We start from the raw sequence: 14,507 nt of genomic DNA, 5'->3' as shown, positions 1-14,507 counted from the left end.
CATCTCGTTCGGTCACATTCCTACCAATAAGTATGTCACAATCTGCTAAATCGTCCATAATGTAAAAGTCTATTCCTGTTAAACAAACCGCATCAATTTTCAGATCAACTGTTATCTTATGCGTAATCGTGTCAGTGTTTTGTTTTTTATAGCCATGCAATGTAACAGGCAAGGGCAGCAAAATTTTTTTCAAGTCTTGTTTATTAACTAAAGATGTTGATATGAGTGAACAACTACTACCGGAATCGATAAACGCTTCGTGTTCAAAATCGTTCATACGAATCTGCTTTATGAATTTATTCTGTGGATTGGGGGTAGATATGAATTTAGTTTCTTGTCTTTCTATTTTAACTGCATTCTTTTTATGATAACATTCGGTTTCTGAGTGTCCTTGCTTGTTACAATAATTGCATTGCTTTTTATTGGTAGTCTTGTCACAATTTGCTCTAGTATGATTACCGCCACAATTATAACATTTGATCTGTTTTCGTTGCTGCGTATTATTATTACGTGTCGTGGTGGATCGTTCAGGTACACTAGGTGAAACTGAAGATCCAGATGACTGCGACTCACTTTTTAGATTTGTGGTCGACTGCGTTTCACTTTTCGTTGAAACTTCACGAGAAACCGCGCCTACATTTTTCACGTTTTTCGACGGTTTATACACGCGACCATGTAAAAAACTCGCTAAGTTATCACAAGTTCCGAAATTTGTAGATTCAACAGCCGCGCCTATGCCGCAATCTCCTATATTCCCCACGATTATAGAAATTACATCTTGCTCAGAAAAACCTAACGATAACCTATCAATTTTGCATTTTTGTTCAAAAAAGAACTCATAAAGAGATTGGTTATCATTTGGCTTGTTATCGACAATTTCTTTTAGTAATTCAAACATGTTTCGACGCCGTTGAAAACTGGAAGTTAACTTTTTATTCCAATCGTCCCATTTCCACGAGGGCCAAGAACAATCGGTTCGTAAGAGAGAATCGTACCATACTTTCGCGGGGCCTTTTAGTTTATTCAACGCCTGATATCTGGTCATTTCGTCAGTCCATGAAAAGGTTCGCGCGTAGTTCATGATTATATTGAGCCAAGCACACACGTCATCATTTAGTGGATTAAACTCGGGTATCATATTATTCAAGGTAGGAGTATTATTTGTACTCACTGTTTGGGCATCAGCTTTATGTGATACCTTTTTCCTCTTTGGTGGCGGAGGTGACGGAGTTCTCTCGGTAGACACGCTAATGGCGCTCGATGAACTCGAACTCGACCGCTGCCGCTTCCGCTTAGTTTTTGAGCGTTTACTACGCTTACCCATTTGGACGAAGGTAAGAACACTTCTGATGTAAGCTAACTACTCTGATTATGAAGTAAATATAAAACACTGGACTACGAAATACTTTTATTTAATCAACAACAATTAATTACAATTTAAATGAACTTGTTTCAACCCTAACGAACGTCGCCGGAACAAGAGGCCTCTGAAGGTCGTGCAGCCGCTTTTATCAGCTCGGTGTCCCCGCCGAAGTCGGCTGCCAGTCCAGGTAGGCGGGGAGGCCAGCTACCTGGCCTGTGACGTAGCTCCGCGACAGATGGCGCTGTAGCGGCTCCCCGTAGTACCTTCATGGTCGCTAGATGGCGCTTTCGACGTGTGGCGCCATGGTTGCCAACATATGAAATTCCATTATCTATCAATCGTCCTAGCCGCACCTGCAACGTCATACTTCGCTGCCAATTATAAGGCACATAACATCAATATTTCATACCATGTTTGAGAAAAAATCTATTATAAAACGTCATTCAATCACCTGTTCACGATTGTTTGTCAATAAATTATTCCATTGCGACTTTAATTTGACAAGCCCGACTTGACGTGCGTTCAAAACGAGTGATGAAAAAATTGTCTATTCAAACTGTCGAGTCACCTTTCACTCGTGACGTCTCAGCGCATAATTTTACACGCGCGGTCACCATGTCAACCGCCGAGCATTTACCTTCTATCTCGATATAGTTCTGTGAACAGAAGCGATATAAAATTGGGTAGCATTCTCACCGCCTTTATTCGTGCCATTTCACTTTGCCAACTACCTCCCCTCTTGACGTCGGGAGCCAAACATTAATTTTCTTTAATGTGTCTGAGCACTTTTACCGACTTCTCTACGAACTGCAGTGCGGTGTTTCGTTTCATTCATTTGCTATTCCTCCGGCTGCATTAAGAATAGATAAACGGCATTGAGTCAAGTCATTCACTTGGTAGTTTAATAAGAAAAAGTTTCTCGTAAATAACTCACTGGAGCTTTACTTCGTTTAAGATTCTATTAAGACGAGTACTAATTTCACATTTCATGCATTAAGGTATAATAATGTACGCAATTTGGCAGAAGGGAAGAGAGGCACGACGTCTTTAATGTTTTAAAGAGCAGTTAGCTGGGACTCCTTATGACGGTGATTATTGCTTGACTTGTAGCTTTTTTACGGACAACATATTTAAAGTATGCGAAGGTTTATTGCGTTATTACCTTTACAGTTTATATTAAGGCAATTTATCAGCTATGTTATGATAAAAATGTGAGCAGTATAGATATTATTATATCTAACTAAGTTAACTAAGTTCTATCTAAGTTAACTTATCAGTATACACATACGAAATGGAATTTTATACAAACCTGAAGGCACACAGGGATAACATTATTAGCAACATGTCGAGTTGAGACCATTAAATTTCATGCACATGCATGAAAATATGGTCTCAACTCAACATGTTGCTGGTGATTTCCAGCGATTGTTTTCCAATGAGACCACCCGATGAAACAGTCTGATTTTAAAAATAGTTTTTCACTTTCAATTACCCTGATATGTGAGTGTGTTTAGTAAAACGTCCCACTTTGTCGGTTACCATTAAGGCGAGATTTACTTGCATTTTTATCTTATACTTTTAAACGAGCAAGTCTTGTATATTTATTTATTTATATATATAAAATAAAAAATAAAATATTCTTTATTGCAACTATAAGGTTACGTGTATATACAAAATTGGTCCCTGGCTCTCAAAGTAGGTCTCCCTGTGTCTCAAGAGCCAGTTTCTTCCCGTTTACAATCAGGTGTAAGGTTACAATATTTTACACATTTTGAAAAAAAATATATATATATATATTTATATATTAAATCTCACCTATAACTAAAGTTAAATTTTATATAAATGAAAGAAAAATAGGATGTGTGTGTGCGCGCGTGTGTGAGTAATGTGTATGTGTGATTTTTGAAATGTGTGTGTTTGTGTGTGTTGACGTGCGCGTAGTATTTGAGACTTTTCTAGACAATGATTTGTAGTAATAATTCTGTATCGTTATAATTTAATGTTTTTAACCAAGTTTTAATTTTGTTTTTTAGTTGAAAGTTACTCATGTTATTAATATTAAGAGTCTTGTTAGCTTTATTGTACAAGTATGGAGCCATAAATGAAAAATGCCTTTTAGACCATACACTATTACATATTTATTTACACTGACGATCTCGGAAACCGCTCTAACGATTTCGCAGAAATTTGTTATGTGGGGGTTTTTGGGGGTGAAAAATCGGTCTAACTTATCCTTAGGTCCCGGAAAACGCGAATTTTCGAGTTTTAATGCGTTTTTCTTCGCGCGCCATCTCGTGTGCAGTAGTTGTACTGTTAAGACAGAATTCTTTCGGTCGATGTTAGTACTATTTATTGCAAACACTAGATGGCGACACAGGTCAAGGCTAAAACGAATAGAAAATTCACTATTTGAGTTTTTGTGGCGAAATGCGCGCCATCTCGTGTGGAGTAGTTGTGTTGTTAAGGCTGAGAATTCTTTCGCTCGATGTAGGTACTATTCATTTTTGAACTAGATGGCGACACATGTCAAGGATACGAAACAGAACCGAGCGAAGCTCGGTTGCCCAGATATTATAAACTGACAAAGCGGCTTTAGTGCGTTTTCACATTATCCGATCCGATATCGGATGTCGGACCGATATCCGATACATTACAGGCGCCATCTTAGAATGTTTCTATTGAAATTCTTCCATCCGATATCGGATCGGATAATGTGAAAGCGGACTTATAGCGATCAACAAAGTGGGACGTTTTCCCGTGCACAGCACAGCGCAGTGGCATATCTATGTAACTCGTTCAATATCGGTTAAACTTACGGCTTTGCCGTAAACCTAAATGAGGGAGCACTGCCGCCCTATACAAAGTGGCAATCGTTGACGCTACGATACGCTAACGTGTAAGCGAATGTGACGTTGGCTAACTACTCTGGGCACTCAATGTGTTACTCCTTCCTACTAGAAGACCGCCTTCCTTCCTCTTCTTTTTTCACCATCATCCTCCTTGTTATCCCGGCATCTGCTACGGCTCATGGGAGCCAGAGGTTCGCTTTGACAACTAACCCCAAGATTTGGCGTAGGCACTAGTTTTACGAAAGCGACTGCTAACTGACCTTCCAACCCGAAGGGTAACTAGGCCTTATTGGAATTATTCCGGTTCCCTCACGATGTTTTCCTTCACCGAAAAGCGACTGGCAAATATCAAATGAAATTTCGCACATAAGTTCCGAACAACTCATTGGTACGAGCCGGGGTTCGAACCCGCGACCTCCGGATCGAAAGTCGCACGCCCTTACCGGCGCTTACCACCTACCACCAGCGCTTTTCTTATTAGGAGTAATTCTTAACCTTTTTGTGCTAAACATGACTGATATCCACAGCTGGACATGGCGGACAAGCGTTCGCTCCTCGGGTCCTTCTGTCGCGAAGAGTCGCCCCGACTGTGCGATCACGCTCTCTTATCAAACGCGACGCGGGCCACGCGGCCTTGTGCTCCGTCCGAGAGCTATATCACTACGGGACCAGCACTTACGATCCTGCAGGTAATTATTTGAGCTGTATAACAAACTTTATATGATGACAGTGAATGACATTTATGGGTTATTCCATGAGAATATGTCTGCAGTTGCCTCCCATTGCAACGAAACCATAACTTTTGATGTCGAGTATATTAATAACCGTGTTGGAAAATATCTACATAATGATTTTCGGTCTGATTTCTTCATGACTAAAGTATGATATTTAAGTAAATACAGCATACTAACCGAACTTTACTTTACTTAATAAAACATAAATTGAGTACTTTACAATACGGAAAATAGAGCTGTCTACTTCAAAGGAAATAAAACACCACAACATCGCTTACGCTCATTCCACGGTTTCTTATTATCCACTAGTGTTTCCTTGTTAATTGTAAGACACCAAATGAATAGTTTCCATTTACGCCTCGCAGCTTCTTATTTGCCACGAGATAATTATTTGTTAACAGTATATTGCTGGCTGTACATACGTTGACTTTACCGCGCCTCGTTTAACGAGTTCAATGTAAAACGCACTTGGGAATATACTCGCTCGTTGTCTGCTGACTGGGTAAGAGTAATGCTAATTGGTGTAGATTATAGTACATTATGTTGGGAAGCTGCGGTGACAATAATACGAGTAAGCTGTATATTTGGGAGATAAACAATAATGAGGCAATTCGACATGTAAAATAAGCAATTAAAACGACAAGTGCTTGTTATTCCAAGTAGAAATAATTTTAACAATTAATAATATAGCTATAGTAAACTTCTCCTAAATTAACTACTTTGTATAGTTTTAATTTATTGGTCGTTAAAAGGCCGTTAAGATGAATTATAGACCAATAATAAATTGCTTCTCCAAATGCGTGAAGTTTCTTTATTATAAGCCGAGTAAAGTCAATCAAAAGTCAAACATTAACCATTATGTAGGTAACTAGCACTCAATAACACTATAATTTATAAGGTTTTTGAAAATTTTTTGCTGAAATACGTGTCGAGTGTACGTGCATTCGGGATTCTTGTAGACATTTCTAATGCAAATCTGATTTAGTGACGCGAGAACAAAGGATCGATTTAAAATTGTGTACAGCATTTAATTAAGTACATACGATTATACATGCCTATTTGAAATGAATTAAGTTTATTATTAAACGATCATAATAAATTAAACTGTCATAGGTACTTATTTTTAACATAAAATCAATATTAGAATATGACAGATAGCAGGTACATTCGAATATGAATTATATTTCAAAATTTATGAAACACGTTCACGGTGTGACAATCAGACTATCTAATGAGCAGTTATTTTTAAAATACGTAAGTTCAAAGTGTATCGAATTTAGGGTTCCGTAGTCAACTAGGAACCCTTATAGTTTCGCCATGTCTGTCTGTCCGTCCGTCCGCCCGCGGATAATCTCAGTAACTGTTAGCACTAGAAAGCTGAAATTTGGTACCAATATGTATATCAATCACGCCAACAAAGTGCAAAAATAAAAAATTGAAAAAAATGTTTTATTAGGGTACCCCCCTACATGTAAAGTGGGGGCTGATATTTTTTTTTCATTCCAACCCCAACGTGTGATATATTGTTGGATAGGTATTTAAAAATGAATACGGGTTTACTATAATCGTTTTTTGATAATATTAATATTTTCGGAAATAATCGCTCCTAAAGAAAAAAAAATGGGCCCCCCCCCTCCAAATTTTGAACCATATATTTAAATAATATGAAAAAAATCACAAAAGTAGAACTTTATAAAGACTTTCTAGGAAAATTATTTAGAACTTGATAAGTATTTGAGAAAAATACGGAAAGCTACGGAATCCCACACTGAGCGTGGCCCGACACGCTCTTGGCCGGTTTTTTAACTTACTAGCACCGAAATCCATATATATCTCAAGCAATTTTTTCACGTAACAGGCATTCTGAAAGGTATGCGTTCTCTTTATGTGACAAACATTTTCACACTGTAGCAAACAGACTATCCAATGAGCAGTTACTTACGAACGCATTAACTTGTGCTTTTAACTTAACAAATCCAATCCAAAGAACCAGATTTTCCCATTCACATAGACCTGGAACATAGATAAGTCACGCGCTTGCATTTGCCACTGTGAATAATGCAAGCACGCGCTCTCCAAGCGTGATAGAATGCTCCAGTGTTGTCGCGTTGTTGCGCGAAACTAATAGGAGCTCGAGTGCACGTGCATTCCGGATTCTTGTAGACATTTCTAATGCAAATCTGATTCGGTGGGGCGAGAACAAAGGATTGATTTAAAGTCGCATAGCATTTATACCTGCCGGCTACCTATTCGAAATTTCCTCATCGAAATATTTTTAATTGTCTATATTTAATTAAAGCTAATGTACCTAACAAATCAGAAAATATATCACTCGAAGGTCAGACACGTCAATAGCAGTTACATTTTAGAGTGAATTAATATTTTATTAATGTAGAATCCTATTACTACTATACGATGTTACTAATTAATCGTACTCTATAAAGCGTAGGTAAGGTAACTAGATCATGGCGTTATTTTGTATTATTTCATATTAATGTCATAGTAATGAATCATTTTTACTAATCGAAAAATAAACTAATTTGACCGGTAGTTCAATGCCCTATTCGAGTGTTGTGACTCAAACTCGTATAGTTAAGTCACATCATAATTATGACTCAACGTGGTATCGCAGATATATCTGCATAAAAGTGATTATTATACGAGTTTGAGAGTTACGACCGAACATAACTATACTAGGTTTAGTCAGCGTTATATTATGTTAAATCCTAATAAACACTACTATTGTGTACAGGTATTTAGTAGACGCAGGAAAATGCACAAGTACTTGTTTAAGCGAGTATTTTGAAGGATCCCCTCGTTTCGAATTCAGTGGTCAAATTAAAACGAAAAGCGCTTTAATTGGCCGCATAGAGCTGGGCAGCGGCTGAATGAGTTGATATGCTCACTCTAGTATGGGGTGAAGAGCAATCCTACTTACAGTCGCATGACTGCCCCTAGCTTTCATATTAATTAAATAACCAACATTAGTATTAGTATTCAGCGAGAGTGCATTTCGAGTACACGAAAGCCCGAGTTAATGTACGAAACCTGGGCTTAAGCAAGTTGTTAAAGTCACAAGTTGAGAACTGCTTTATTATTCAATATTAAATTCAACAGAGGAAGGACTGAGGCAAGTTCCTTAACTAAATATTTGAAGTTTTACTACACCGCGTCGCCTTGTGTCATGTTAAAATCGACCTTGGTGCTTGATACTCAGTAACTACAAGTATAGTGTGACAAGGTACATTTGCATATTATGTATCGAACACTTTGTCATTGAATTACATAATGCGGCGCTGTCGAGCGGAGTACCTAATCATCTCTTTTCCCTCAGGAACTCCGTCAAGGATCGGCGCTGTATCCCGTCTCGTTTCTACTTCGGTATGAATTCGTGGATGTGAGCGAGCAAGGGCAGCCATTGGTCGATTCTCAGTCAGCCTGCGACAGAATTTTCAAATCCGCTCAGACTTATTCGGGAAGATTTCAATCTCCGAGAGCTATTTTCTATTACGGGCGAGGCGGTGCACAAAATCTCACTTGTATCTTAAGGTAATTTACATATTATAACAAATTATAATTATCTCAAAATATGTATCCGATACATAATATAGCATTTATTGAAATCAAATTTTACTTTCAGATTTGAAGCAAAACCCGGTGAAAGAATACAATTAACCTTCACTAGTAGTTACTTCGGAAACAAACAATGTAGTACATACAAAGACTCGCGGGCAGGCCGCTGGAAATGTGATAGGCCTGCGAAAAGAACAATCGGGGGCGAAGGCTTTGCTCAGATTATTATTACCGAATATCCTTGGGAAGGAGTGCCTATTCAAAGGGATTGTCTTTGTACAAATCGATCTGAACCCTTAACTATTCATACTTTGACTGCTCCAGTTGTAGAAATCAACTTTACAGTGACAATGATGAATATTACAGAAGATTACGATGATTTTACTTTTGAGGGTGAATATAAATTTATTCCTAGTGGACCTGGGGATGAAACAGTATGTTCATCCGGCTGGGGTGAAAGAAAGTTAAGAGGAAGCAGCGGAGAAATAAAACTGTTTGATAAAAGGCAAACTCCATCAGCGCCAGAAATTGTCGGGGATAGGCACGTTATATCCGAAAGTGTTAGAGCTGAAGTGTCATGTGTTCATAGACCTTGGCTCATAGAACCAGGAGGAGATGAAGTAACTCCTGTTCAAGGACGATATTTATACATAAAAGTACCAGGGTTCGAGGTGACGGCATCCAAATCATTTTGCCGTACTCCTAATAGACTATTTATTTATGAGGCCCGAGACACCATGCAACCTCGCGAAGTGTGCCCCGATGGACCGAACTTTATAGAATTGTATTCACCTGGATGGCAGTCCGCTCAAACGCCTTTGGAAACATCGCTAAAACCACACGCCCGAAGCTATGTCATTGATTTTCTGCAACATGAGCCAGCAGATTATTCAATTAAATGGATAGAGGTCATGAAACAACCGTTATTCGAGAATGATCCCGATTCAAATATTATGCCCAGTTCTGTCACATTGGATTGCCGATACAAGTACGTATAAAATATATTTAATATTCTCCCCATTTTGACATAAATATTTTTCTTCCTTTAACATGGTAATTATGCTCTTCTTTTTTTCTGCAGCTGTCCGGAGCTCAATGCTTGCATTCCTGCAACTTTATGGTGCGATGGTAGTCCTCACTGCCCATCGGGGTACGACGAAGATGATTCAAATTGCTCATTCCGCATATCTTTGCCGCCACCGTACATAGCCGCAGCCGCCGGCGTCGGTCTTCTGCTTTGTGCCATCACAGTAGCATTGTGTGCATGCCGAAGGCGGCGAAGAAAAGACAAGGAGTTTAAAGCTCGGTTAGACGGTGCGTTACCTCCAGAAGAAAGACCTTACGATCGCGCTAAAACCAACGGCGTTCCTGAGGCCACGCGGCAATACGCGACAGTGCAGAAATACGCAACTATAGATAAGTATAGCTTGAGTCAAAAGTATTGTGCGGGGTTGAACGACGCGAGGTATTACGACGAGGTAGCACAAAGGGATAAGCTTGCGGATACAAGGTATGCTAGTTTAGGTCGCGCCGGGCGAGGCATGCGCGTCGACAACGCGAGAGGGAACGGCGGGACGGGCTCGCGGCGGGCCATGCCCGATCTAGGGTACCCCGATCTCAAGGACGGCTTCTGTTGACCCTCCCCGGATCTCATAGAAACTACTGTCTAGTGCGAATACCAGATTTTGTTTTTATACTGAATGTGTTTGTGTAAAATTAGAGTGAAGACTGATTTGGCCAAAGTGCCTCTTTAATACTTGGCGAAATTTAAAAGAAATTTGATCACTAGTACTATTGGAATACTAAAGAAAATCCTGTTTTTTTACATGACGTGTAATCTATTTGTATAATTCTAGTGATAAAATGATATTAATAAAGTGTAAATAATCCTTAACTGATTGCCATACTATTGTATTATTTAAATGAAATGTTTCACGCAAATATAGTAGTAATCATGAATCGTGCAATAGTATTAATAAATAAATTTACGCCACATAAGTTTCACCGAAACTCCTGAAATCTTAACAACTTTTGTTAATACTAATTTGACCATCCTATAGAAATTGTGTACCCAAATAACATATCTAAATGTATATAAAAAGCTTGACAATACAATTTTAAGATACAATTAATGAACAATGTATTGTATTGAAAAGTAACTAGGCATGTCAGAGAAAATGAGTGAAAGAATATCGCGTGTAAAAGAATAAATAAAGTAATTTAATGTAACATTTTAAAATATTATCACACCATTTTACCATAAAGCGAAATAATATTCATCAATATAACATTTCATTATTGTCAATGGTTCTTCACTCTTCAATATTAAGGTGAAAACTCAGTGCTTGACACACTTATCCCTAACACCTTATCACATTCATTTTACCATGACTTAGGTTTGACATCTTTAGGGACACTGTCGAGCACTGGTACTTTTTTTATTTCAAAACATATTTTCTTGTTCCTGTTTATTTCCCTCTTTCAGAAAAACGGAAATTATAAGATTGCAATAAGCTGTTGACTTTATATAAAATTACCATTATTTTTCTTCTCATTTTATGATTATCCTTTTTTAACACCCGTATAATATTTGACTATTTTTGAATATTTTCACTATTTGAATGGAAAAAACCGTAATAACACGTGTATAGCTAGTAAATTATTAATATTCATTTTGAAAAGTTCTTTCTTTTACTAACTATTAATTATTTTGACGAAATGATATAGTTTATCTTTCGACTTAGCGCCACACAAAAGGCCGTATTTAAATTGCCAGTACTAAAACTCTGTTATCATTTATTTGCCTTTATTTGAACAGAACATAAATGTCACTAACTCATAAACTAGAATTGTTACTCAGATATTTGAATAACGCCACAGAAATGACTATGTTGTTACTGTATTAAATAAAATATAAAATGAAATGTGATATAGAATGTAAAAATAATAGATAAGCGTTCACAAACTGTATAACTTATTGGTAAGATAATTATTTTCCCGTGTACAATATAGTGGTAATATTAAGTAACGAAACAATTGTGAATAAATTATTGAGTAAGATTTTTAAAAGTCTGTACTTATTTCACGGTAAAAGGAAAATTAAAGTCATTTCTAAAAATTAAAAATTGTTATTTGTTTTATTTATTATCTAGTTAGGACCAATTTCTCGTACTTCCTCTATTTTTATATAGATTTGCTACTTCTATAAATACCTAGGAAACTTTTTTACAGACATCCTTAAGGTCACTGGCGTCAGTATGAGTGAAATATGACAGGTCGACTATTCGCGTTTTTGACAGGCGGTAACTGTGAGGTAACTGAGAGGGAGATTGGCGGCACATTCAGCGGGGAGCGGGAGTGGCCATACTGTACGATAGTACTCTTTATTATACTGTGCTAGCGTGACCGGTAGAGACCTTGACCTGCATACTAAGTAAAAGGTCCAAATCCTTAATGACCGACCCACGTTGCGTCGCGTTGTCCTTGATGGTTAATCCAAGTACGCCAATGCCTGGTTTTCCTCTTTGAAAGAGAAACGCATGAGTCGTCACGAGCAGGCCTCCAACCAACCTACAGGAGTAAGTATACATAGTACACCTTCCTCGTGTGTGGACACGGGATCCTCGAACAGAACTGGTGCCGTAGCCGAATGGCATTTCTGCAACGCGAAATGAAAACAAAACGCCGCAAAAGGTAGTCTGGCTCTGTCCCGCCAATACTCAAGAGCGATAGAGATACATATCTATGAGGGTTTCGTTCCGTGAGCGTTTTTGCCATTCGGCTACGTGCCCTGGGGCCCGTTTCTCGAAAGGTACAAGCCTTGTATTACGAGTGCGCAAACTGTCAAATCGTATGGGTTGTCATGGAGACACATTTGTAATACAAGACTTGTACCTTTCGAGAAATGGGCCCCTGGGCTACTAGTATGCAGCCACGAACGCAAGTATCGTTCGAATGCTGCTTAAATCATCTGTCAAAACGCTTATTAATCCATACCTACTCCATACTAATTATAAATGGGAAAGTGTGTGCGTCTGTTCGTTTGTCCGTCTTTCACGGCAAAACGGAGCGACGAATTGTCGTGATTTTTTTAAAGAGAAGATAGTTGAAGGGATGGAGAGTGATATAGGCTATTTTTTGTCTCTTTCTAACCCCCCCACTTCCCCAACATCCATCAACATTTTCGAATTTAACGCGAGCAAATCTGCGGGCAAAAGCCAGTTAATAATATGTATTGCGCAAAATGTACACACAATGATTAGGTATTTATTATGAATCATTTGATAATATTAAAAACCGGCCAAGAGCGTGTCGGGCCACGCTCAGTGTAGGGTTCCGTAGTTTTCCGTATTTTTCTCAAAAACTACTGAACCTATCAAGTTCAAAATAATTTTCCTAGAGAGTCTTTATAAAGTTCTACTTTTGTGATTTTTTTCATATTTTTTAAACATTTGGTTCAAAAGTTAGAGGGGGGACGCACTTTTTTTTCCTTTAGGAGCGATTATTTCCGAAAATATTAATATTATCAAAAAACGATCTTAGTAAACCCTTACTCATTTTTAAATACCTATCCAACAATATATCACACGTTGGGGTTGGAATGAAAAAAAATATCAGCCCCCACTTTACATGTAGGGGGGGGGTACCCTAATAAAACATTTTTTTCCATTTTTTATTTTTGCACTTTGTTGGCGTGATTGACATACATATTGGTACCAAATTTCAGCTTTCTAGTGCTTACGGTTACTGAGATTATCCGCGGACGGACGGACGGACGGTTGACTACGGAACCCTAAAAAAGGTATCCAGTACTGTCAATACGAGTAAGTCTGGTACTAAAACAGATTTAGTTCAATAGGTCTATATTAAAGATGTTTTTAGGTACATTCTTTTTTTCATAGAACGAGGCTCATAAAAATAATGTAAATTAACTGTTAAAAATGTTTTCTTGGTAATAAAACAACAAAAACGAATAAGTAATGCCACAAGAAACTTTGTCCGTGACAATGACATATTTTTATTTAGTTCACAAAAAATGGGGGCATTAAACTGCCGACAGAGGGGTGGCAAATAGCACCCTTAGAAGCAACCTCATATTTGTATATTGTATTATACTTATAAATGTATCTTTATGTTGCATTACAAAAGGTGGGTTTTACATCAGAGCTGGATAAAGCAAGATACGAGATAAATAAAATATTCTTATTTTTCTTTGTCGCGTATATTTAAATTAAGGAGCTGGAATGTAAGGCATCAGAGGACAAGCAACAGACGAAAAATGGAATTAAAAGTTTTCAGTTTATATCACTACATAGTATAAAACAAAGACGCTTTCTCTGTCCCTATGTATGCTTAAATCTTTAAAACTACGCTACGGATTTTGATGCGGTTTTTTTATTAAAACTAAGATAGAGTTATCTATGAAGATAAAGTGATTCTAGAGGAAGGTTTACATGTAGGTATAGTACCCGTGCGAAGCCGGGGCGGGTCGCTAGTGATGGCATAAAATACACTAAGGTACAGCGGGGCAAATCTCTACTGGGGGGTGGGGGAGGGCAAATGTAACGGGGCCATTTTTTCCATGTTTTACAATGTTTGCATTATTAAATAGAGTGTCCACCGATTATATAATTATGGTAGGATGTAGAGCTCAACATCATAGTGTAATAAGGGAAAAAGTGGATCAGTTACAATTGCCCCCAGTCGAGATTTGCCCCGCTTTACCTATGGAATACGTAACTTTATGTAAAGTAATATAATAATCAATAGCAACATCGCAGTAAGAAATTTTTTGGCTAATTGTAACCAATTTTGAATACCGCACCTCTTTTTGCGCCATAATCAATAAGGCCGTTTTTGGAAAATTTTGATGGGCTCTAGCGTTTTTAAAAATAAGAATATCAAAAAATCAAAACGGTCCGACACATACAAATAATAATAATCTGTGTTAAAATCTTTAACACTTTCGCTACCAAGAACCCGACTGTC

The 14,507-nt window shown here is 37.8% G+C and overlaps 1 protein-coding gene across 2 annotated transcripts in view; it reads left to right on the top strand.

Annotated features, from left to right (window-relative positions):
* LOC125230562 overlaps window positions 1-11,637 on the top strand; it is a 107,472-nt gene extending 95,835 nt beyond the window's left edge. For both annotated transcript variants that reach the window (XM_048135754.1, XM_048135753.1), the window contains exons 10-13: window positions 4,740-4,901; window positions 8,281-8,495; window positions 8,587-9,507; window positions 9,601-11,637. In XM_048135754.1, the coding sequence (XP_047991711.1) occupies window positions 4,740-4,901; window positions 8,281-8,495; window positions 8,587-9,507; window positions 9,601-10,156 (1,854 nt within the window). In that variant the 3' untranslated portion in view covers window positions 10,157-11,637. The remainder of the gene's footprint in view (window positions 1-4,739; window positions 4,902-8,280; window positions 8,496-8,586; window positions 9,508-9,600) is intronic.
* Window positions 11,638-14,507: the final 2,870 nt, after the last annotated feature.

This window comes from Leguminivora glycinivorella, chromosome 10 (genome assembly GCF_023078275.1).
Source record: "Leguminivora glycinivorella isolate SPB_JAAS2020 chromosome 10, LegGlyc_1.1, whole genome shotgun sequence".
Classification (NCBI taxonomy): Eukaryota; Metazoa; Arthropoda; class Insecta; order Lepidoptera; family Tortricidae; genus Leguminivora; species Leguminivora glycinivorella.
This window is presented reverse-complemented; position numbering and strand designations above follow the sequence as displayed.